At 38.9% G+C, this 27,644-nt stretch overlaps 1 protein-coding gene across 1 annotated transcript in view; it reads left to right on the forward strand.

Annotated features, from left to right (window-relative positions):
- khdrbs3 (KH domain containing, RNA binding, signal transduction associated 3) overlaps nucleotides 1-27,644 on the forward strand; it is a 237,573-nt gene that overhangs the window by 159,438 nt on the left and 50,491 nt on the right. Inside the window, exon 6 of the mRNA XM_034704107.1 lies at nucleotides 6,877-7,057. Coding sequence (XP_034559998.1) covers nucleotides 6,877-7,057 — 181 coding nt within the window. The remainder of the gene's footprint in view (nucleotides 1-6,876; nucleotides 7,058-27,644) is intronic.

Here is a 27,644-nt window from a genome sequence, read left to right on the forward strand (position 1 = left end):
ATTAGAAGGCTTTTATACACATACACACACACACACACACACACACACACACACACACACACACACAGTGGTGCTTAGCTCGATAAGAGGAAGTACAACCAAAATGCACAGAGTGGAGTTGTTTGTTCTTTGTGTTTACAAAAGAAACCCTCTTCTTTCATCAGATCTGGAGATAAACAAGGTCACTGTGATTGGGTGTTTGCATTGCTCCCCGTCACAGTTTATTTAAATTACACTGTAATTAGAATTTACCGTGCCTAATTGAAGTGTGATAACACCGAGGTCCTGCAGGCTCCTGAGCACAAAGTCGTTTCCTTTTCTAAAATCTTCACACCTGCACGTCTTAGTTTTGACCCAAACCAAACTCAGATGGTTATTTATTTGCCGTCACATTAAACTCTTCTCGTTAAATTTAATGGGTCTTTTGAAAGAGGAGTCAACTTTCAGTTCCTGAGTGTTTCTTCTTCTTCTTCTCTGTTTTTTTTCTTTGTGGCCTGAAGGTGGTCTACTTCCAATCAAGTAAACATCCTCTACTGTCCCCGTGAGTCAGAAAATTAGAGAGATTATTCTGTTTTTCTTCTCCTGCCCCAAATTCCACCAATAAGCTGCGTGGCTGAAATTGAATGCATTGAAAAGAAAATGACCCAGAGAGCAACCTTTGTGGTTTTCTGCTGCCGCTTCAGATCAGTTAACTGCTTTTAACAGAAAGCTCAGCCGCTGTAAGAAGCTCAGACAACGTGTTACCAAACCGCAAGGTCAGACTGCCTTTGATTCCCAACACAGCAGCTTGACTTTTCCTCCATCTTGATTACAGTGCAGGTTAGACTCTGGGCTCGGTGTTTATTCATCGCGCTGACATCAATGACATGTACAGATCGCTATCTCACAGAAGCTATTTTTCCTCACTTTTTATAAAGATCTCGATCTGGCAACTTCTGCGCATTTGTTCTGAAAGCCAAAGAAAGACACGGCTCCTTTTTTTATTTTGCTATCGAACAGCAGTTTGCAGGGTGTGCTGCAGAGAGTAAATATATTTCTCAAGTTGAGATAAATAACTTCAGTGTGACAAATGTGAAATAAAGCCTTTCACGCAGGGAGCATATGAGTGACTCTTGCCCCATCCATATGGATGATTTTAAACGTAGTGTTTCCTCTGCGTGTTGACTGTACGTTCACACAGAGTCACTGAAAATAGAGATATTCAGAAATGCCTTCCAAGGTGGAGATTTGTGAACAGAGGTGTTGTTTATATGTATTGTACATGCTCAAAGATGAAGATGGTGTGTGACAGGTTTGTTTGCATCTGAGCGGTTCTGTAATTGTATGTTCAGAAGGAAACCTCTCTCTTCTTTATCATCACACTGCAGGGCAAGTGTGAATAAATATATTAAACTTAGTACAGATGAGCTCAGTGTTCTTCTACAGTGTTTGATGTGACAGACTGACTACCAAGCAGAAACCTCCAGTCTCAAAATATGAAGCCCATGCAGAAGTGTTATAAACTGCAATTCATTGATCGTCCACTTGAGGCTGGCTGCAGAAACACAGGAAACCACATACACACCCATTCAAAGAAGACGATCTTTACAGCATTAATAAACATGTTCACATCCTGGTTAAAAACCACCTTGGCTCTAAGTAGCTAATCTCTCTATCAGCACACACTGTACGGGGGGGAATTTTTCTCTAACATGACAGTTCAGAAGATATTAAGATTACAAGTTTGTGCCCAAATAAGGACATGACAGACTTGATTGACAGGCGGGAACACATAGCTGTTGGCTAGGAGGCTCAAACCCCGCCTCTTTTCCTCACACTAAGTTTACTAGGGGTGCAACGGATCAAAAAACTCACGGTTCGGATCGGGTCACGGTTTTGAGTCACGGATCGGATCATTTTTCAGATCAGCAAAAAAAAAAAGACAAATATAACTTTGTCCTCCATTTATTTTGTAAAACACTTGTGAACTTTTGCCCATTAAATAAAAACAACATTCAACTCAAAATGGACTGCATGTGCAAAGCACCCTATCTGTGGGCCCAGTCCTGCCTCAGCCACTGCATTTCATAGCATGGCAAGTGAAGGAGAAGAGGAACTTCAAAAGATTCACTCCATTCTTCTTTCAATCGCTGATTTTTACCGTCCACTTTTCTTTGAGCAGCAAACTGAACACACAGTTTTCGTGCATTCTAGGGTCCTACAGCTGGCAAAATGCCAATATGCAAACTGCTCCAGAAAGGAAAGTCAAAGTTAAAAATTGCACTCGCAGCATTGGACTCCAAGTGACCCAGTAACATCCTGTCTGCGTATCGTTGACATGGAGACAATGTAACAATCGACTCGACTTTTGTTCTCGTCGTAGTTACACACTAAGGGGATTCATGAGGAAACCGGTAAACCTGGTCGGTACAGAAAAGAAATAAAGCACTTGTAACCGTATCAAGTTTTAAACTGGACCGTATATGGACCCTAAATCAACGTAAAATTATTCCAAAACGAAATCCACATTCAACAAAACAATATTGCACTCTTTTGTGTCTTTTTCAGTCTTTTTAAGTTCGTTCGGGCGCTCCGGTCCGCCGATGCGTCCGTCCTCCGTCACCGAGAAGTTAATCCGATAAAAACGAATAAGAAGCCATCCAAAAGAAAAACGATTGATCCCCCCCCCCTGGTATACCAGTACAAAAGAAAAACAGTCCGATCTCACCCGCAGCCGGCGCAATATTTCCTTCCAATATCCAAAGACGAGCCTGGGAGTCTGATATCTCCGTGCGGGAAACGAGGGGAAAAAATCTGCATAATCCACAACAGTCGCGTTAAGGGATTTCCTGGGAACAAACTTTAACCACAGTTTTCACCTTACAACTCAACGTAAAACAGCAGTAGCTGCAGACAGCTCTGGCGCTACAAACTTTTTCTAATTTCTTCGCGGCTCTCCTCCGTTTTCCTCCCCTTCCTGGACCTCACATCCTCCTTAAGTAACCTCATCTAATTTTCACGGTATACTAGATTGATACAGGTAATGACAATAATGCCTTAGATGCCTCCTCAGCTCATACCTCTCCTTTACAGTGGAAATACAACATATCATACACATCATTCACATATTTTCCAATTTATATTGTGTCTGACATATCTGCCATATTTTTCGTGGTCGGTTTAACACTTCTTACTATGTGGCCCTGTCACAACAAGTCCTGGTAAACACGAGGTGATCCGACCAAAACACAGAGTGAAGGAATAACAGTTCCGGGGCCACAAATAGGCGGCCGGATGCGGCCCGCGGATTGACGGCCTCTGGTCTAGTGGGTGCGCAACGGAATTTCATAACGTGGCTCAATCACATTCAGCATTCACTGTATTTCACAGGGAAACCAAAATGCTCCCATACATGTGACTTACAAGATGCAGGAGGGTTTTCAAGTCCTTCTGCTCCTTCACTTGCCATGACTACCACTGCGCTTAACGAGTGAGTGTGGATTACACGTGCGGTCATCACGTGAACAGGCGCAACTTTTTTCATCAACCGATCCGCAGACCACGTCTGTGCCGAACCGTGGAGAGGCATCCGTACGGATCACGGATCAACGGTGATCCGTTGCACCACTAAAGTTTACCAATATGGCTGCCGCCGATGATTGGCTTCAAAACAGCACTCAGGACGTGACGTCACGGAAACTACGTCAATTATTTATACAATCTATGCTGAATACAAGTGCTCAGCACTTACTGGCCTGGCATGCTTTAGTGAGTATTTTCAACCTTTTTACTGTAAGGACAGAGAAATGTTCAGACACCTCTGATTGGGCAGTGTTCACACAAAAATGAACTCGTTCACGTTCATTTGTTGCATCTATGCATCTATATTCTTCTTCAGTAGAGCCTCCTTTACTTCAGTCTCCTGCCCTTAATCACTGACTTTTACTAAACCACATGAATTACTGTATTCTACTGTAGCATATTTATATCTTATTTTATTCCTTCTTCTTTTAATATTTTGACTTTCCTACACACTGTGTATAAGAGCTCTGTAATGACCGAATTTCTGATCAATAAAGTATTTCTGATTCTGATTCTGATTCTGGGGATTGAAAAATGGGCAACACTTTATATTAACTACACACTTTTAAGCATTAATTAAGCATTAGTTAATACTTAACTCATCATCTGTAAAGCATTGTTCATACATTAATACTCATTTATATATCATGTACAAACACAGTTATAAATGTTTTATTATTCATGAATATGACTCTCTATAATGTGTTAACTAACTCTTTGTTCATACTTTATAAATGATGGATTCACCAAATACAAATGAGCTATTATCATTATAAAGTCGTCATTATAAAGCAGTTATAAACACATTTACAAGTTATGATTCTAACATTTAGTAAGGGTTAGTGAACATCTTATTACATAGCAAATTATGATTAATTAAGGTAGTCACAAAGCTGTTGTTCATGGTTTTGTGAGCTGATCTAAAGTGAGGACTTTTTATGCTTTACAAAGAATTCATTAAAGATTTAAGACCAGCAGCACCTTTAAAACACAGAATCCAAGTTATTGTTCAGTTTTTCAGCTGCATTTTAACTTGTGTTTACAAATGGTTTCATACAGACAGAGTTTAAATGTTACTGTGTATTTTGTATATTTGATATGTCATATTTTATTTGAGTTTTTCCACTGTGAGCACCTTAAGTTTGAGAGATTTTCTTTTTCAGTTGCAGAGTATTTTAAGTTCATGTGAAGAGTTATTTTGATAAACAAGGTTTTATACAGAGGTTGTTTCCTTTTAACAAATACACCTTTAAGTACATGTGTTGTGTCTGTTTCCTTATTCTGTTGAATCAATATCTGTGACTTCTGTGTTTTAAGGTGCTGCTGGTCTTAAATCTCATTAATGAATTCTTTGTAAAGCATAAAAAGTCCTCACTTTAGACCAGCTCACAAAACCATGAACAAGCAGCTTATAAGTCCTTTGTGACTACCTTAATGAATCATAATTTGCTATGTAATAAGGTGTTCACTAACCCTTACTGAATGACTGAATGTTAGAATCATAATCTGTAAATGTGTTTATAACTGCTTTATAATGACCATAATAGCTCATTTGTAATTGGTGAATCCATCATTTATAAAGTATGAACAAAGAGTTAGTTAACACATTATAGAGAGTCATATTCATGAATAATAAAACATTTATAACTGTGTTTGTACATGATATATAAATGAGTATTAATGTATGAACAATGCTTTACAGATGATGAGTTAAGTATTAACTAATGCTTAACTAATGCTTAATTAATGCTTAATTAATACTTAACTAATGCTTAAAAGTGTGTAGTTAATATAAAGTGTTACCGAAAAATGGAACAGATGTGACAGATCTCACAGTGACAAGGCAGAGAAACTAAATTAGGCGTGTTGCTGATTTATGCAAACCTGTTCACCTCCTTTTACTTAACCATCAGTGGACATGTGAGTAATGACAGCTGAGTATGCTCATTTAAAGACAGCTACAGCGTTAGCCTTCTCTGTGGACGCAGCTTTATAATACTGTAATCATTTTAAATCAGTGAAACAGTCTCCCAATCAATATTCAGTGTAAAGTTATAGATTCTTCATGCAAGTTTCCATGTAATAGGCGGGATAGTGTAGAGTTGTCACTGATCCACTCACTGTACGTCCTTCCTCACATGATAACAAGTCAGCAGCACGATGCCACTCAGCAACAAGGCCAGGGGGAGTGTTCAGCTGTATGTCAATTGTTTTACGATGCTGTCCACTGTGACCTCCACAGAGTGCTCACACTGACAGACATGTCTGCTCTGCATTTTAACAGTGAAAGAGACATTTTACACAACTGTCAGAGAGACGAGCAAATAGTTTGAAGCATTAAAACCCTTCTTGAATGATTGACCGAGGCTGACGTTCGATGCTTCCATTTATTCTTCAGCCTCCCCTCTGCTATTATCTCATCGCTGCTTCTGCTCTGTGTGCTTCTCTTTGGGTAATTCTTGTTCTGCTCACTGTGAAACTTGTTTTGAGACAAAACCAATATTGGATGAGTAGTGGTGAGAGCAGAGAGAGGCCATGAGGAGAGTGATTTCAAACTTTCTTCTGTGTGCTTTTAAAGCTCATTTGGAGGCGTTGCTGCTAACCTCACAATGTCAAAATTCATCATCTTGATTTTTTTTCCCTGAACAGCATCAAACCTCCAAACCTGCAACATGATGTCTCAAATATTACATCAAAGGTGTGTTTCGTGTTTCTGCCGTCATCAGGTTTCAAATGCACGGCTGAGTTTTCAGACTGAACATTAAGAAACGACATCGGCACACGGACACATTCATCACCGAGCAGGCAGCGCTGCATCTTCCTTAAAAGACAGGAAAGCATTTCAGCGGCAAGACATGCTGTGTTTTAAGTAATGGACGTGACTCATTTCTTCTCGACTGGTGGAGCTTGCCCTCCACCCTCGCTGTTCCGCTGCCTCCACCTACACATGTAACATGCAGCTGAATGTATCAAATCCATCGCTCCGCTTGTGCTGAGTTGTTCTGGCTTGTGAGGGAAATTATTAAGAGAAGAGGAAGTGGTGAGACAGACTGACGCCAAGACTAATAAATTACAGCATCCCATTATAAAGACAAGGAACTCAGATGGATGATATATTACATCTTTTAATGCTTGAGGATCCTATGAGTGAAGAAGGAGGATATACAATATGCTATATCACTTAGCATACACATTCACTTATCCTTCTAATAATTCAGTGACTGAATCAAACTTCCCCAGAAGACATCTTTAAATGTGAGTCTTAGTTCCTTGTCTTTCATCTCAACCTGAGTGCATGTTTGTGTCTTGTTCCAGGACCCGAGGAGGAGTTCCTCCCCTGCATGCAGCGGTGCCACGGGGAGCAGCACCGAGAGGAGCCCCACCCAGCCGGGCTCCATCTTCAAGAGGGAGGGGGGTTCAGAGAGCCAGAGGCACTCCTCCAACCGCCGGGTACAGACCAGCTCCTCCCATAGTTCAGGACACGTACGGCGAATATGTGAGTACACGCAAACTCTGCTTTCCTTACCCGTTTAAAGGTGCAGTGTGTAGAGTTTAGCAGCATTTGGCAGAACAGAGTTGGTAGAGATTGAATTTTATATTTTGTAAAAGAGGCGGTGGTGTACTAGATGCCACACTTGAGACCTCAGGGAGATGAACTCTTTGCTGGGGATTTTAGCTGGATGGCAAGATATTCAGTGGTGACACACTCTCTTTTGATTTCCACTCCTTTTATTTTCTTTGACGCTGATCGGTCATTTGTATTTGAATATGAAGGTGAAGGTGAAGGTGTGAACGAGTGTGTGGTTTCTGGAGGAAAGAATAACATATATATAAACATGAAGTCTGTACAAGTAATAACCAATAATTAGAACAGCTTAATTTGAAACTCTATATGATTATAATCTATGAAATACAATGAACAAAGCTAAATTATACTCCAACTTCCTAGGGACAATCAACAAATTACTAGGGGTGAGCCCGACTAAGGATTTGCTTAGTTGAATCTGATTCATCAGATGTTGCCCATAGTGGATGAATAGTGGAATGTTTGTTGTTTTTCCTTATTGACCCAAAGTCTGCATGATGGTGACCGCATGACAATATTACACATAACCCTTTACAATTAAGAGACTCATAGCTTAAAGTAAAAGGGACAACAGAATATTATAAGTATAAAACTTAGATTTTTTAAATCTATATTGCAAAAACAACGAGGTGATGAAGGAGAGAAAACTCAAATAAGGCCACCATCCATTAAACATGGAACAACGCTCCGTTATAGAATAAGGAATCAGGAGATATTTAAACAGTGTTCACACAGAGGAGAGCAGCACTGTGGAGGGTAGTTTGTCCAACTTAAGACTAAACATTTGTATAATGTTCAAAATCAAACCTGAACCAGCTAAAGGGTTTTTAAATCTCTTAACAGAACCTTTTAAAACAGTCTTTCATCTCGTCTTTGTCCGCTTGAGTCTTTTCAAACTGACTGTAAATCCTGTCTTTGAGAATATCCTCTCTGATGGCGTGGAGGTGGATGGGATGCTGTGGATTGTTTTTGAGGCTTCAGACAGCTTTGGGTATCCCTCCTCGTTCTTTTGGCCCCGTACAGTTTTTGTGTGGTCCGGTAATCCTTGATCTCACAGCCCTCTTCATGAAGCTGCTCCTCATCTTCATCACTAGTTTTTAGAATCAACTGAAGTTTTATTTCTGATATTTTGAGCTGCCATGAACGTAGAAAGATTAAAAGGCCAGCTGAGGTACGTCTGCTCCACAGGTCCCCGCTAAATGGGAGAGTCCACCTTTAATTACCAGGGGAGATTTAATTACCACTTTAAGGAGATTTAACACTTCAAGAGCTGTTCTCAGAATTACATTAAATAAGTTTATATTTATATCAAAATAGGCTAAATGAGACACAATTTTTATGGGAAACAGGAAAATAATGTAAAATAATGTAAAATTAGACATTGAGCACCCCCATGGTTTGAATGGAATGATCCACGTTTCATATGCAAATATTCAACTATGAGATTGGCAGTCGACTAAGGCTCGTTAGAACGAATAGTCGAATATTCCACTATTTGGGGTCACCCCTACAAATTACCGTAATGACAGCCACTACCTCTATCTCACATACACACACAGTCATAGTACACAAGAAAATGCTGTCGGTCCCTAAGTGGACCCTGCATGTTTATGCTCCATGTCAGACATAGTGGCACCAATCAATTTACTCTAAAACTTTATCTACAACACAATATATGAACATAAATGATGATAATGAACTACTAATGCAAACTGATGACTAAACTATGATTAAAACTACTCACAATCTTATGGACACACTAAAAACTATGAAAAAGGATGGGAAGGGAATAGGATGATGATGAGGGAAAAGAGATGTCTCCTCCGATCGGCTGCATCACTGACTGAGGGGTGTGCATGTGTGCCTCTGTGCATCCTGCTTTAGTCCCTTCAAAATAAAAGTCATTTGCAGATGCCATGTGGAACAACTTTTTGTTCCTTCAAAATAAAGGTTTGCAGATGCAATTCAGAACAACATTTTGCACAATTTGTTAGTGTGTTCAAATCATAGACTAGAATGGACGTCATCTCGCTCGGCTCGAAGTGAGGCCGCCACAAAAACTGCTCCCCCTAGTGGCTGGTTGCAGTATAGATCTAAAACTGTGTTTCCCCCATTCATTTGAATGGGGCTGCAGTCAAACTTTAAAAACAAATACACGTGGTACGAATGTTTCTCACATCCATATGCTGTGGTGATATGTAGTTATTATTTGACTGTTTTGTGTTCGAGGCCTCTTTTTTCTGAAAAGGTTATTTTTCGTTAGTTATTAGAGGTTAAAAAACAGGGTTTTAAATCCGGTTTCACTTTGAGCAGAAGGAGGACGTTTACAGCAGCTCAGAGGAACCTATAGGACAAGGGAGCTCAGGGACTCCAGAAAGGTCTATGTGTAGTAACTTTAATGGGACAGATGAAGGGGCTGAGATAGGATCCCAGTGTTTCACTCAACACATGTTCAGTTTTCTCCAGAATCCCAGCAGTCCTTAATAATAATAATAATAATGCATTTTATTTATAGGTTCCTTTCTTGGCACTCAAGGTCACCTTACAACATTAAAAACAAACAGAGTTTAAATAACAAACAGTAAATAAATCACAATTTAAAAAGTTTGAAGTGAATGGACAGAGGAGTTGTGGTCAGATGGAGTAATCCAGTTTAAACAGATGGGTTTTGAGTTTGGATTTAAAATGTGGGAGTGAGTCAGTATTACGGAGGTCAGGTGGGAGAGAGTTCCAGAGCTGGGGAGCAGAGCGGCTGAAGGCTCTGCTCCCCATGGTAACAAGGCGAGCAGGGGGGACAGTGAGGTGGATGGAGGAGGAAGATCTGAGGGTGCGGACGGGTGTGGCAGTATGGAGGAGGTCAGAGAGATATGGAGGGGCGAGGTTGTGTATGGATTTGAAGGTGAGGTGAAGTATTTTGTAGTTGATCCTGTGTGTGATGGGGAGCCAGTGGAGCTGTTGCAGGGTGGGTGTGATGTGGTGGATGGAGGCGGTGCGTGTGATGATACGGGCGGCTGAGTTTTGAACCAGTTGAAGTTTATGGAGGGTTTTGTGGGGGAGGCCAAACAGAAGGGAGTTGCAATAGTCCAAACGGGAGGTGACGAGGCTGTGAACAAGAATGGCCGTGGAGTGGGGAGTGAGTGAAGGACGGAGACGGTTAATATTGCGGAGGTGGAAGTAGGCGGAGCGGGTGACGTGGTTGATATGGGAGGTGAAGGAGAGGGTGCTGTCGAGGATGACACCCAGACTCTTAACCTGAGGGGAGGGGAAGAGGGGCGAGTTGTTGATGGGAATAGAGACGTTATGGAGTTTGTTTGATGTAGATTTTGTGCCAATTAGAAGAAGTTCAGTCTTATTGCTGTTTAATTTGAGGAAGTTTGAGGTGAACCAAGATTTTATTTCAAGGAGACAATCAGTGAGGGAAGAAGGTGGAAGTGAGGAGTGGAGATGGTTGTCTGTGAGTTAAGGACTGCTGATAGTTTATTGACAGTTTTTGTCACGGTGCTAATGTATCAAAATGAATAAACCATGAAATATTGCCCATTGCTAACTCTATGAAAGGTGTTTAGGGGTGCTGGTGTGTCAGTTTGGTCTGGAGGAGGAATCAATGTTTCAAACTGCTCTGGATAATACAGACTATGAAATTACATTTATGGTAAAACATTCTCACATTAGCAAGGAGAGTTTATCTACCAGAAGAGACAAAACATAAAAACTCCAACTTAATTATCCCAGACTTTCAGACTTACATCAGGGGAGATAGTAGAGCAGTACGGTCTGGTTCAGTGACAGCACACAGTACCTGAAAGAAGAGAGCTGCTGCCTGCCAAAGCCCACATTCAAACACGGTGACAGCGATAAAACACATCTGCTACCAACGTGTCATCTTAAACAACACTTTGTCTCTTTATTAATTGCATCGAAGTTGTTGCTTCTGAACCGTGGGTGCTGTGTTTGATCTGTGCTGGACGGAGCCCAGCTGTTCATCAATATACTAATGTTAGAACAAGCTTCCTCCAACCCACTGCAGCTGACTGACATCTAAGGCTCTGGGGTTTTGGCAGGCAGATGTTTTTTTGCAAAATCTTCCAGGTAAAAGGTGTAACAGAATACATTTTGATGTGTCACAATAATCTGTTTTATTCCACAACACAGAACACAACTGTGTGTGAGTGGACGATCAGGGATTGTCCTGTAAGACATTTGAACGGCATGTGAATGTGCAAGCACGTCTGTCTTTGCTTCTGAACACAGTGCCTGTGAAAGATGTTGATTTATAGTTCTTGGACGTTAGATTTTTCTTGCACCGGAACAGAATTTATAATAAATGATTACATTTTCTAAATATTAATAAAACAAATGTTCAATAAAACGTTGATATATTTAAACCTTTAATTACACCCCCCCAAGGCCTGGAAAGAGAGGGGGCGCCAGTACGCTAGTTCCCACCCAACCTTTAAGAGAAGAAGAAGAAGAAGTCAGCATTGAACAGCCAATTATGTCGTAGGGTGAGAGGTAGGCGGGGCTTAAAGCTGGGGTTGGTAATCAGATTTAGATACACTTTTTGTTATACTGGTTAAAATGATCTTTATGTCCTGATGGTAACCAATACATGATGTGTTCTTAAAAAAGAGGTAAAAAAAAGCTGCTATCTACAGCCGGAGTAAACCTGGGAAAACACCAACCAATCACCGTTTTTTGGCTCCCCAAATTTTAAACCAATCAAATCCCATCCAGCCGTTCTGCCCGCCTCCTGCGCGTACATTTCCCCGGCGTGCACTCCTCTGAGTCCCCGTCTCCTGCCTCTGCTTCCCCTGACTCTATTTACTGCCCCTCTCGCTCGACCTCGGGCCTGTCCCCTCTGACCTGATGAGGTGCTTTGCTCAGGACTGTAGTCCGGATCAGAGTCTAAAAAGCTCTCACCAACAAGCAGAATAATTAATGACGTTCAGTAAGTCCTACAGAAAATATATATTTATTGTAGCGTCCGTCCGGACTCTGTAGTGATGACGAGCCGATTCATGAACACGTTGATCTTTAATAACCGGTCACTGTCAGCCGTGATCACGCCAACCAACAAAACAACAATCAATGTTTGAATGAATGAAGAACTTCTCCTCTTGTCTCTCCTCTCTCCCGCTCACACACTCTACACCTCTCCTGATGCCTTCACTGACCGTCAACACTGTAGGAATTAAGAACATCTACACTGAACACGTTTAACAAACAGTAGAGCTGTTACAGTATTATATATGTGTTATAACTTTTCTCCTGATATCGTGTCACCAGGACAACTGGATAATGCTAGCATGACAGTTGTGAGTGCTAACAGCAGCCATGTTTGTTTGTGTTTTTAACTTTCACTATGAGAATGTTTTGGTGAGGACCGGTTTTGAATCAGTCACCATCATATGGTCGTGAATCAGCGGCGCTCGTGCATGTGAGCGGGGGGGGCGTCGTTTTGGAGGAGCTCCGAGGGGAGGAGGGGAGGGGTTAGACGGAGTCATGAGGAAAAGCTACATTCAAATTCATGCTGGTTTTCAGAGACTACCAACCCTAGCTTTAAAGACGTTTTAGCAGAATGTAAGAACAGCTGAAACGAGCGACAGTGACACTGAAGAAAACTCAAAACCTAGCAGCTCAAAGCAGAGTGAAAACATGCTTGATAAGAAGCTAACAAACTGTCTGGTTTCCTCAAGTTTCACTCAGGAGGAAAAAATCTGCCTTTAAAATGATCTGAAAGAAAGATTTGACATTTATTGTGATAATTATCGATATCAACTGATATGAAAAATGTCCTCGTGCTCAGTGGGGAGGATAACCGGCTCTGTGCTAAAGTGGCACGTACAAAGTCCTATATTTCATAACTATTCTCTACTTACTGGAGGGGTACCTTTCTCTTTTAGGGAGTGGAGAGACAGAGGAATCAATGTTATATATATATAGATATATATATATCTATATATATATATATATTGTTGGATGTGGGAGTGAGGTCGAGAGGCCTTGTCTCTTCCCTTTACTCTTTCATACTAGAACCCTGTTGTGGTCCTCTGGCTGTTCATCAAGTGTGGACCAGAGACCTTGGTCTATCCAGTGATGAAATATGTTGGTCAACAGTATGGGACAATTTAGATAAAACATCCAAAAACCTTGATCACAAACTTCTACACTTTAAATTCATACATAGAATGTACCTTACACAAAACTATATTTCATGAAGCTCATACATTCTCCTATTTGTGATCTATGCTCTCTGGGCCATGTGGGATCTTTCTCACACATGTACTGGGAGTGTCCTGATGTGGCGTCCTTTTGGAAATCAGTGTCATCCACCTTACCAGATTTGTTGGATATGGACGTACCATGTCTGCCTGGAACGCTGCTTCTTAACGACACCTCATCACTGAGCCTGTCCTCCACTCAGACCCGCATTTTACTCGCGGGGTTGACTGCAGCTAAAAAAATGCTAGCCTTGCACTGGAATCCTCCTTACACACTCACACGTACCCAGTGGCTGCAAACATTTTTGAGCATAATATACATGGAGTTATCTGTAGCAAAAATACATGGGGCTGGTCAGAAAAAAATCCAAACCTGGACCTCTGTGGCTGCAATGGTTAAAGACTTACTGGGATGAAAAATGTGTACTTATGTGTGACCTTTTGTTCATTTACTTATTTATTCATCTATTTATGTACTGTTTGTATTTTATTTTCTTTATCTTGACCGACTGAACACAGAGGAGAATAGAGTATTACATACTGTACTGCTGTTTACAACTTAAGTAACAATGTTGAAGATCTTGCTGGGATAAGAGGGAGGGGGTTGTCGCCATATGGGGGGTGGGGGGTGGGGGTTCTAGTTTAACCCTGTAAGACCCAGATATAGAAATACTTGAGAAAAAAAATGTTTCACCGCTCATATGTTTTTGTAGGGGGACTCTGATACAGAAATGAAAGGGTTTTTAAAATGTTGATGTTTTAGTAAGATTTTAGGGATATGTTGTAATATTGCAACGTTGGGTCTAGTTGGGAGCAGAATTTCTGTATTTATACTCACCTTGTTTAGACAAATATACTAAACAACTTAGGTTTCCTTTGCAGTGTTGAGTGCTAATGTTGCTTCATAACAACTTATGTCATGGATAATAATCATAAAACAATCATATTTTTTTATGAAGTCATTTAATAATAAAAAAAAAACAAAAAACAAGATAATACTGTATTTACAAAATTTACAAAATCCCTTCTGAGCATTCAAAGTCCTAGTGTCCCAGTGTTCAGCTTTGTTCATTTGCAGCGTAAGTCCCAGAAACAGTTCTTTTCCTCTGAAAGCAAAGACGAACATCACACTTGCTGTGTAGGGTGTGGGTATTTCTATTCTACATAATCGGACACAAACTTCTTGAAGTACTCTAGTGGTGTATTGAGAGAAATTACATTATTGGTGATGTCTGGACCAGAGAAATCAGTATTGGGACTAATGAAATCCTTTTTCAGCCAATGATACTGGTCGCGGGGCTTTTTGTGTTTGGTAGTTTGGGGCTGAATGTTCATATAATCATCAGCTGGGCAGTCAGTGGGCTGCAGATTTTCTTTGTCCACTTTGCATGTTCATCTGCCTCTTGCACTGGTATCAGTGTCTGAATCCATCTCAAAACCATTGTCTCCATTTGTGATGGCATCAATCCCATCCTGCACACTGTAGAGAACATATCTCTTTGTTGGTGGCATTCTGAAATGGAAAAAGTAAAACAGACAAATTAATAATAAATATGTACGTAAGCGAGTAAGACAGATGAGCATATATTCTCCAGGCTAAATAGTTTCAATTCAAATGTATCCTAATCTGACTTTCACATTCCACCAAATTTACCCTATAGTGTGTGGATGGCCTGTTAGGCTCTCTACTTATCATACTAAAAGGGAACACTTCACATCCCCACATTCCAGAACATTCTCACCTCTCCCTGAACAATACAACAAGCAACCCCCCAAAACATTCAGAACCTGTTTCTGCCTACTCTAATGCAACAAGAAGCTATTTGAGCAGAAAAACAAAGCCCAGGATCAGTTAAATTATATACTTCAACTGGTCGGGCAGGTGCCTTTCTGTGTGGAGTTTGTATCTTCTCTCTGTACATGAGTGGCTTCCTCCCAGAGTTGAAAAACATGCTCATCAGGTTAATTAACCCCAGGATCAGTTAAATTATATACTTCAACTGTTAATTATTTTAAACTGATGAGACACAGATGCAGTTTCAAATACTGCTACATATAGAATTTCATATATGGCAACCAAAAATAATTGAATCAATTATTGTCTAAACTCAACATTTTAACAGAAATCACATTAAGAGTTTGTATTAACAGTAATCATCATATAAATGATATTTCTAAAGCATATCTGTTCATATGTGAACATGTGAGAAGTACAGTGTCCTCATGGAATGTGTCAGGTGTAACTGCTATTTTGACTACCATGTTGACCCAGGGTTGTAGAATTACAACATAGACATAACATGCTCAAAATCACATTTGATGAATGAATTCCACAATAACTAAATATAATCATGTTATAGACATTGTAATCATCATCAAAAAAAATATTTGAGACATTTTACTCACTTCAATCATGGAAAATCCAGTCCAATAAAATAAGGAGATGAGTCTGGAGAAAAGTCTGCAGGTTGTGTGAGTTCATGGCTCGCTTGCCGGACCTATGAACACATTGAACACCCAATGACATGGCAGGGTGAAACAATAGGACCCATTGACCATGTAAATGTGTTTTTTTTTTTTTTAAACTTTATTGTTTTTTTTTTAAAGAATATCTTAAACTGATGTTGTAATATTACAACTGTGGGTCTTACAGGGTTAAAGAGAAATGCCTACAACCTGTTGTACTATTGTCTTTGAAATAAAAAACAATTGATCGCAAAAAAGAAATGTTACTGTGATAACATCTTTTTCAATATCACCCAGCACTAAGCAACAAAAGTCCAAACAATCTCGTGGTTGGCTGACACGCTGACGGCATGTTTGATTGTTTTTTAGATGTCGTGTCTGAAAAAATAATACAAACGTAGGAACAATGTCAAAGTAACAGCTTGTTGTGAAAGAATGCCAAAAGAATACAAAAAGAATAATACAGATGATAATTCTTTGAATGTTAATGTGTTCAGAGAAAGGTAAACAATATGACGTGATGAAGGCAAGAATTCGTACCAGACACACGTCCCAATAAACCATGTTTACTGGAGAGTAGAAAGACAGACCTGGTTTCTGCACTCACTATAAATAGGAGTTATCAATGTTAGCCAATTAACATCAGCCCTGCAGCGCTGTGCACCAGATGATTTTATTCCTAGATATTCAGATCATGTACAAATACATTTCACATCATTGGATTGTAATCATAAAAATGTGCAGTAACTCATACCTGTAGTTAAATTAAGTCAGATTCATTCAATCAATCAGACATTATTTATAAAGCGCTTTTCATGCAGTTGCATTGTAACACAAAGTGCTGTACATTAAAAACAACTTCAAATAGAATAAATTAAAAAAGAAATATATACATAAACATGAACATTAAAAGACCCCCCCATCCTAATCCCAACCCCAGTTGACCCCAACCCCCCCCCCCCCCCCCCCCCCCCCCCCAACAAACCTAAGGTTAAGAACACAACATATGCAGCCATTATAATAAAACAATGAAAATTAAATAAATAAATAAATAAAAAAAGATGGAACTGAGGGAACGCTCTCATGATATCTTAATGAGGAAACACTGGAGGAAAAATAAGATGTTAAAACTCAACACAGGAAGTTAAACTCACCAAAATAAAATACATTAATAAGATATTAAAACACTAAAATATGAAACCACCAAGAAAATAAGGTGCTATACAATACATTTATAAATAAATATATACATGAATAAATAAATAAATAAGTAGATAAATAAATAAATAAGTAGATAAATAGATAAATAAGTAGATAAATAAATAAATGAATAAGTAGATAAATAGATAAATAAGTAGATAAATAAATAAATAAATAAATAAATAAGTAGATAAATAAATAAATAAGTAGATAGATAAATAAATAAATAAGTAGATAAATAGATAAAATAGAATAAAAAGTGAACTAGATAATAAAATAATGAATTAATAAATTAATAAATAAAAAGTAACTCAAATTGGAACTAGATAATAAATTAATTAAACAAAGTAAGGTGACATAAAACTATTATAAGAATAAAACTCAGTTAAAGGAGAGCGCACTGACTTCATGCCATGTGGTTATATCTTTATACAAAGATCAATGTCGTCCCCCTTTTGCTGGAAACATGATCCCCAGTTATTTTTTAAACTAGCATTTTAAAATGCAAATATATGTGTAGCTGTTTAGATATCAGCCTGTACAAGTTTACCTCTAACACGCATGCATCACTGGGTAATCTTGCTACGTGAGGTGTTAGCATAGAGTTTGAATTTGTTATTGTACCATTATTCTCTTTTGGTCTTGTAGCATACCTGCAAAGTCTCACGGGAGCTGGCTGTAATATCAACAGCTACCAGAGATGAATATATTAGGCTTAGAGTCAGAGCCTTTGTGTGTTTGCCAAGAGAGTCCCTGCCGCACTGTCAAGGCAAGTTCTCCAGAGACCCTGGCATCAACATCGCATATTTAGCAGATAGAAGGAGGAGAGGAGGTGGCCCGCGTTGGAAAATTGCCCCAGCAGCACATACCTAACCACATCTGACAGGTTTATTCAGAGGTTGCATTTCAAATGTGTGGAGGTCGTAGGGAATGACTCTTGGACCAGCTGTTTCCCATCATTGTCACAGTTGTAAACTGCATCCCCCAACACCTGCACCTGTGTATCTAGGGGCAGGAAAAAAGGACCCCCAACATCTGCCGGATGATAAATCGAACCATATCGCAACAAATTAGGGGCTGAATGAGTTTGACTCTGTATTATCTGAATACATCACCATCCCAGGACAAGTGTTCTCCATCAGCGCTGATAAATAGGCTCTTGTAGTCATCAATGAAATGACAGAGAGAGAGATTTCATGTTCACATTTGTTGCCTTCATTTATCTCTGCTTCCCATTCGCTGGTGTAAGTGTTCCCGTGCTCTTTTTCTGCACGACATCGCCACAGGCCAAAACGTTTGTTCAGCTGGAGGCATTGTCTCCTCTCTCTTGTTCTGACAAACAGCTCCAGACCGAGGTTACCTCTCAGTGATGATGTTACAGAGACACACAGAGGGTGTACATTTGTGGAGATGTTTTTTGTTTGACACAATCCACTCCAGTTAGTATTAAATTACTCTGAATCCAATTGTTACCAAACAAAATCACAGAAATGTTATTATCCTGTGATCCAGTCTTGGCAGCACTATCAGTCTTCAATGGTTACTTTGACTGCAGCAAAATCTCATTTCATGTAATTCATTAAGTGCATTGTGATCTGCATCCTACCTGCTGCTATAATCCCACAGGAGAAGAATTAGACTCAATGTAATTCTCTTTTCAGAAACAAGGTTGCAAGTCATCTTTTGTGTGCAGTTACAACATTGCCAATATGAAACCCACAGAGCCGGATCAAAGTTGTGGAGCTTTACGTTATGTTTAATCTGCAGCCTGTGTGTGTTTGAAACACTGTGTTCTGTTGTTCACACAGAGGCTTTATTCCTTTAGGTGAGAAGACCAAGAAATGTATGGGGCGCCGTTTGTAAAGTTGTGCAAACTGGAAGTAACTGCTACATTACTCCACATTTTGCTCCGAACGTCATAAATATTAATGTTCATTTTTAAAAGTCACTTTTTTTTAAATCACATTTAGAGGAATATTTTTGGGTGTTTCCGCTAGGCCGCAGTGTGAATTTGCATATTAGCTAAATATTTGGAATCGCAGGGCAACATTTAATATTTATATTTAACATTTAACATTTATATTTAACTATCAACATTTAGATTTAGATTTAACAATTATAATTACCAATGATATTTATATTTAACAAAATTTGTATATTTCACATTTAACATGTATATTTATAATTACATTCAGATTTAACATTTAGATTTAACATTTAGACTTAACAATTAAAATGTATATTTATATTTAACATGTAGGTTTATATTCATATTTAACATACATATTTAACATTTATAATTATATTTAACATTTAGATTTAACATTTATTTGTATATTTAACATTTAGATACAACATTTAGACTTAACAATTAAAATGTATATTTATATTTAACATGTAGGTTTATATTCATATTTAACATACATATTTAACATTTATAATTATACTTAACATTTAGATTTAACATTTATTTGTATATTTTACATTTAGATTCAGCATTTAACATGTATATTTGTAGTTTGACTTAGATTTAACATTTAGATTCAGCATTTAACATGTATATTTGTAGTTTCACTTAGATTTAACATTTAGATTTAACATTTATTTGTATATTTAACATTTAGATACAACATTTAGACTTAACAATTAAAATGTATATTTATATTTAACATGTAGGTTTATATTCATATTTAATATATATATTTAGCATTTATATTTATATTTAACATTTAGATTTAACATTTATATTTATATTTAACATTTATATTTAACATTTATATTTAACATTTATTTGTATATTTAACATTTAGATTCAACATTTAACATGAATATTAGTAGTTACACTTAGATTTAACATTTAGATTTAACATTTAAACTTCACATTTAAAATATATATTTATATTTAACATTTGTATTTATATTTAACATTTAGATTTAACATTTAGATTTAACATTTATTTGTATATTTTACATTTAGATTCAGCATTTAACATGTATAATTGTAGTTTCACTTAGATTTAACATTTAGATTCAGCATTTAACATGTATATTTGTAGTTTCACTTAGATTTAACATTTAGATTTAACATTTATTTGTATATTTAACATTTAGATACAACATTTAGACTTAACAATTAAAATGTATATTTATATTTAACATGTAGGTTTATATTCATATTTAATATATATTTAGCATTTATATTTATATTTAACATTTAGATTTAACATTTATATTTAGATTTAACATTTAGATGTAACATTTATTTGTATATTTAACATTTAGATTCAACATTTAACATGTATATTTGTAGTTACACTTAGATTTAACATTTAGATTTAACATTTAAACTTCACATTTAAAATATAGATTTATATTTAACATTTATATTTATATTTAACATTTAGATTTAACATTTAGATTTAACATTTATTTGTATATTTAACATTTAGATTCAACATTTAACATGAATATTAGTAGTTACACTAAGATTTAACATTTAGATTTAACATTTAGATTTAACATTTAGATGTAACATTTATTTGTATATTTAACATTTAGATTCAACATTTAACATGTATATTTGTAGTTACACTTAGATTTAACATTTAGATTTAACATTTAAACTTCACATTTAAAATATATATTTAACATTTAGATTTAACAGTGATTATAACAAATCTATTTTTCACATCACATTGAATGTGAAGAAGATCACAGATATTCCTCTAAAAGTGATAAAAGAAGTGACTTTTAGATACTTTTTATGATGTTAGGAGCTGAATGTGGTGAAGTGTTGCTGTTATTTTCAGTGCACACAACCTTACAAACAGTGCCCCATAGAACTGTGTATCCCACGTGGGCTGTTTACATTAAATCCTCCACACACACTAATCTTTTCTGATCCTTGTGGGTCCTTACTGCACGTTTAGAAGAACTCTCTCCCCTCTGGCTCTTGTCTGCTTGTCCAGCCTTGTTTAGAGTCGTGCATTGTTAACTGACTCATGTTTTCCACGGCTCCGTCCTTGGTGCATTTATTGCAAACAAAGCATGAAAGTATTTCAGATGTAGTCATAAAAACAAGATTGAAAGTTATTCACATGAGACAAAAACAAGTCATATGTAGTAACTGCAGACAGATATGTTTTATCTCCTACTTTTGTTATCTGTAATTCCACTCAAGCACAGACTGTTTGGGCTGAGGAGGGATCACTGCAGTGGATATAACACATCACATATCAGAGGCCTGTTTACCTCTGCATCTATATGAGCAGAAGAGAAGGAGAGGTTAAATCATCCAAAGTCTGACTCCACGCCGTTAAAGAAATGTTCTCCCTTTTACCAAATCAATACCAGGGTGCCAAATGTAGGTGTACCTGTCCCCAAGAGGAAATGGAACATAAAACTCTGATTGATTCATCTCATGGTGCAGCTGAGAGGCACCAAGAGATAAACCAGTGGAGTGTGACTGGTTGTCCATGTGTTCACCCTGTGATAGACTAACCAGGTGTGCTCTGCCTGTCGTCAAAGACCGCTTCAGTGAGCTCCGGAGCCCGATGCACAGAAAACGTGAGCACACCTCGCTGCATGTTGGTTTGGATTTCAACTTGAGACAGGGTAACTCCAGTAATTGCACGAGTTTCTTTCATAAAACTAGTGTGACAGCTATGAATAGACTTCATCTAAAGAATAAAGTCCAAACCGTGAAAGAATAAAGAGAAGGAACCAAAGGTGGCAAAGAATAACAGTGAGGAAAAGTAAGACATTTGTCAAGTGTAACACAGAGTAGTGATACTTCAACTTGATGCATGGGCCAACTTTTTTTGGCATCCTCAATCTGATCGCTTGAGTTGTATTTCTGTCCCTGCAGCTGAAAAGTTGCAACAGAATCCAGCCTCTTCAGCTCTCTAGAATATGCTGTCAGGAGGAGCTGAATAAATGATACCTAGCTTTGTGAAATTTTAAGACCAAGACAGATGACCGGGGGTTACAAATGCTGGGTTATTTGTTTTTCTTACAGCGATATCATGGGGTGTTATTTTGCTTTTATAGTTAAAAAGTTAAGAGCAATGTGTGGCACAGCTGTGCGGAGGCGCAACATTTATCTTTGAACAGATGGTATCCTCGTGAAGCCGCCCCAAAACACAGCTTTACATCTTCTTTGATTTGCTTAATTTTCTCACTTTGTTGTTTGCATTTCTGACACCTTTCGGGTCTCAGCACCGACCAGGCGGCGTGTGCAATTCTCGACAAAGTTCATAATGTGAGGACAATATGTCGGGAACTCGTTTAGATTTAGTGCGGCGTGCAGGGAATAAATCCAGCGGCTGAAAAGCCTGCTCTGGGTGTCAGTGGCATCCTATCTGTTACAGCGGTGTTGTAGAGCACAGTGCAGCGGCTGTGATACCGCTGTTGTAACATGCAGTGCCAGGCCCTCTGTTAGTCTTCAGTGGCCTCTGAGGCCGGTCCTTATCTTTTAACAACACGCCTCTCAGCCATCCGCTGGCATACAAATGAAAGACTCACTTAGGGGCTGCTCTCTCTCTCTCCCCGCTCTGTCTCTCCTCCCCCATCCAGCCTCTCACTGTCACACTAATCCTGTTTAGTGATGGAAACACCGCGCTGATGCAGAATTTTACTGCTATTGTGCTCTCCAAGATATTTTGAGTAAATGGTATATCCATTTAAAACACATCAGATATAACAATGGCTTCAATCACACTCACGTCACCTCTTTCCGTTTGAAACATGTGTTTCCGTGTGTCACACTGGAGAAAAGAATCATTTTGAATGTGCCAACGTGATTTATAAACCAGGCATGTTTCTCCTCTCGGCTCGCTTGTAACTCAATTATAGAGTAGCTGTTCTAATAAATTGCAATAACATGCCATTGTTAAAGTTTAATGTGGTCCTTAATACCAGGCAGGGCAGTCCAATGTGAGTGGACAGCACCGAGATAGAGTCACCGTTCAGACCAGTGGAGGACTCAGTTAACACTAATGACAAATGGTCTGTGCTGAAAACCAATCAGGTTATCCAGAACCTGCTGTGCTCACACACTGAAGGGTCTGCTGATAAATGGCTCTGTGTTTCAGGGCACAGAACGGGATATGACGAGGAAACATAGGTCAGGTTTGTAATGTGGAAGAGCAAAGCATAAGCTGGAAACAATGGATGTCCACAAACCAATGAGCAGTGTTGGGAGTAACGCGCTACAAGAGTAACGCAATTACAGTCATGTCTTACTTTCACCATCGACAGAAAACGCAATCTTTTATAACAGTTTGTCTAAAATCATAACCGTGTCACTGAGAGAGACTTACTGTAAAAACCAGATGCTCCATGAGAAGCTTAGCTATCCAGTGGTACTCTCAGTGTATTTCTGCGACATCCAGAGGGTTTTCTGTGCCTCTGAGAAGATCAGTGTATTTTCAGAGACTACCCAGATCCCATCCGTCCAAAACCAAAGGTCATCCATAACGATTTATGGATACATTTGACTGAAATATGATTATTCCTACAGCTCACGGAGCTACTCGAAGGCTGCCATGTTTGTTTTGGACGGTCAACCAATCAATGGTTGTGTATGTGATCAGATGACCCCTGAGGCTGTCTCAGACCAATAAGAGATACCAATAAAAAAGAAAGAGAGAGAGAGAGAGAGAGAGAGAGAGGGAGAAGAGACAGATCTCAACATATTTCTCAACATTTTAATTTTGGCTTTTATTTTCACAATGTATTTATGGTGTAAAGCCTTTTCAGATCTTCATCTTACAAGGTTTGAGGATAGATATTCTGAATCCCCAGGTTGTTCTGAAAAAAAAAGCTGTGCTCCATTCCTATGAGATTATACATGCCTTATAACAAAAAAATCCAGATGTTCAAAAATACTCAGTCTGACCCCACCTTAATCCACCATGAGCATTGCACCTCACAGTATTTAGCTAGTTACAGCGGAGAGGACAAACTTCCTTTAACAGGCAGAAACCTCGAGCAGAACCAGACTCATGTTAAACAGACCGAGTTGGGTCTGGAAAGAGGGATAGAGGAGAATAAGAGAGAGAGGGAGCGGTGATAGTGGTGAGACGAGTAGTAGTAGGAGTCTGGAACGTCCACAGCAGGAGGACGTCTACTGCAGCTCAGAGGAACCTACGAGACAAGGGAGCTCAGGGACTCCAGAAAGGTCTATGGTTAGTAACTTTAATGAGACAGGGAGAGTTAAAGTAAGTGATGAGGGGATTGGGGGGAAGGGGTAGAGATAGGATCCCAGTGTGTCAGTGAGTCAGTTCCCCCGGCAGTCTAAGCCTATAGCAGCATAACTAAGAGCTGGTCCAAGCCTGATCCAGCTCTAACTATAAGCTTTATCAAAAAGGAAAGTTTGAAGCCTACTCTTAAAAGTAGAGAAGGTGTCTGCCTCCAGGACCCTGACTGGTAGATGATTCCAAAGGAGAGGGGCCTGATAACTGTTTTTTTAATTTTTTTATTTAAGTGTTGCTTAACGACACAAGACGGATGAGAGACATGAGAATACCATACACAATATACAAAAAGTGAGACAACAAGTGAACATTACAGAGAATAATGTATGTGTGCGTGTGCGTGCGTGCGTGCGTGCGTGCGTGTGTGTGCGTGCGCGTGTGTGTGCGTGTGTGTGGGTTTGTGTTAGTCTGTGTATGTGTGTGAGTGGGTTTGTGTGAGTGTGTGTAAGTGTATGTGTGGGTGTGTGGGCGTTTGTCTCTTTGTATGTATAATGGTATAGCTAACTGAAGGTCCTACCTCCCATACTACTTTTGGAGACTTTCGGCACGACCAGCGGGTGTGCAAACCATCAAAATCTGTTTTTATCAACATTTTACACAAGGCTCCAACTTTTTGGGAATAAGAGTTGGACAGCCCTCTCTCTCTCTCTCTCTCTCTCTCTCTCTCTCTCTCTCTCTCTCTCTCTCTCTCTCTCTCTCTCTCTCTCTCTCTCTCTGACTCTCTCTCTTTTAGTGTGACATATTCCTCTCTTAGTCCCAGGTATCAGAGTGATGATCCTGGTGAAGGTGTCTTTTGAATTTTTTGCCGATACCCAAGAAACCGACTGACAGCCAAAGTCCTGAACCTGGCCTTTTGGACAGCCTCTGGACAGGATGTACAAAAACATTCGGGTTGGCGGCTCCTCCTGTCCACATGTCAAAGTGTCCTGCGGCATGATGCTGAAACTCAATTGCTCCCGATGGTCAGCCCGGTGCCTGGAGCTGTCCATCATTGTTTTGTGGCAGGTGACAAATTCAGACTCTCTTTGTGTCCTCATCCTGTGTGGAAGAAATATCATGAACTCATCATATCACTGAATGAGTCATGTTATGTTATAATGGGCATATAATGTTCATTGTAATATCAAAACTAACTTTTATTGTCATATTAAATCCACAAGGCCAATTTAAAAACATTTCAATCTGACAGACGGATTTTATATATTTTTTATATTTAGATTACAGGTCTTCCAATGAGAGGCACAGCTGACTTGATTGACAGGCAGGAACACTGTAGCTGTTGGCTAGGAGGCTCAAAGCCTGTCTCTTTACCTCACACTAGCTCAACAGAAGTTAGGTTGAGTTCAACATTTCCAATATGGCTCCAGCCGACGATTGGCTTCAAAAGGCAAGGCAAGGCAAGGCAGCTTTGTTTGTATAGCACATGTCATACACGAGGGCAACTCAATGTGCTTTACATTAAAAGATTAAAAGCATTGGAAACATTCAGACAAGCATAAAAGAACACAATTAATATGACAAATATGATAAAACAGAAAAGAAAAGGAAAATTAGAAATATATTAAAAATTACATTAAAATTTTAATTTAAAGTGAGTTAAAATAATCTAAGATAGGAAGGCAGTGGCAAATAAAAAGGTCTTAGTCTTTGATTTAAAAGAGGTGAGAGTTGGAGCAGACCTGCAGCTTTCAGGGAGTGTGTTCCAGATATGTGGTGCATAATGACTAAACGCTGCTTCACCATGTTTCATTCTGACTCTAGGGACTGAAAGCAGACCAGTACCTGATGACCTCAGAGGTCGAGGTGGTTCATAAAGTAGCAGCAGATCAGCAATGTATTTTAGGCCTAGACCATTCAGGTCTTTATAAACCATCAGCAGGATTTTAAAGTCTATTCTCTGACCGATAGGAAGCCAGTGTAGAGATCTAAGAACTGGAGTGATGTGGTCTACTTCTTTGGTCCTTGTTAGGACTCGAGCAGCAGCATTCTGTATGAGCTGCAGCCGTCTGATGGACTTTTTAGGGAGTCCTGTAAAGACCCCGTTACAGTAGTCTAGTCTGCTAAAGATAAATGCATGGAGGAGTTTTTCTGCATCCTGCTGAGACATAAGTCCTTTAATCCTTGATATATTCTTAAGGTGATAGTAGGCGGACTTTGTGATGGTCTTAATGTGGCTGCTGAAATTAAGGTCTGAGTCTAAGATTACACCAAGGTTTCTGGCTTGGTTTGAACATTTCATCATTGCAGATTGGAGCTGAGCAGTAGCCTTTAATCTTTCTTCCTCCAAAAACAATCATTTCAGTTTTTCTTTGTTGAACTGAAGAAAGTTCTGTCTCGTCCAGTCATTGATTTGTTCAATGCATTTACTCAGTGTTTGTATGGGACTATAATCCCCTGGTGATATGGTGATGTAAATGTGTGTGTCTTCTACATAGCTATGGTATTTTATTTGGTTGTTTCTTATTATCTGACCTAAGGGGAGCATGTAGATGTTGAATAGCAGAGGCCCCAGAATGGATCCCTGAGGTACTCCACATACGATTTTCATCCGCTCAGATGTGTATTTACCTATAGACACAAAATAGTCCCGGTCATTTAAATAGGACTAAAGCCAATTTAGTACTGCACCAGAGAGTCCCACCCAGTGTTCAAGTCTGTCCAGTAGTATCTTGTGGTCAACTGTGTCAAAAGCAGCACTAAGATCAAGTGATACCAAAACTGAAATTTTGCCATTGTCTGTGTTTAAATGAATATCATTGAGGACCTTGACTAGAGCGGTGTCTGTGCTGTGATGTGATCGGAATCCTGATTGGAAGACATCAAAACAGTCATGACAGGGCTTCAGAAACAGATGGGTGACGTCACAGAGACTACGTCCATTATTTATACAGTCTATGAGAGAACCTCATGGCTGCTTCTCCATTCGTTCATTCGTCTTCTTGCATCCCTCACTCCTGTCGTTTCCTCACGTCTCAGTGAGAGACGTGATCGTGACCATGTTAGTGGTCAATCCAGATCAGTTTGTCACGGTGGATGCTGAGATTGATAATTAGAGGGCAGCATTGTATAATGCTGATATCACTTTGTTGTTGTTGTTATTATTATTGTTTTATCGCCATTGATTAAATAGGATTGAATAAAAATAACATCCATTACTCCACGCACAATCTAAGATACATGCTTTTCTTAGCCAATAACAGGTTTCAGATACTTATTTTATATGTTTCAAATAATTCAATGTATATATATTTTTGGGCATTGTTGCTTTTTTGATAGGGTAGCTGTAGAGAGACAGGAAATGTGGGGAGTAGAGAGTGAGGAAAGACATGCAGGAAAGGTTGCTGCCAGGAGTCG

The sequence above is a fragment of the Notolabrus celidotus genome, chromosome 16 (genome assembly GCF_009762535.1).
Source record: "Notolabrus celidotus isolate fNotCel1 chromosome 16, fNotCel1.pri, whole genome shotgun sequence".
Taxonomy (NCBI): domain Eukaryota; kingdom Metazoa; phylum Chordata; class Actinopteri; order Labriformes; family Labridae; genus Notolabrus; species Notolabrus celidotus.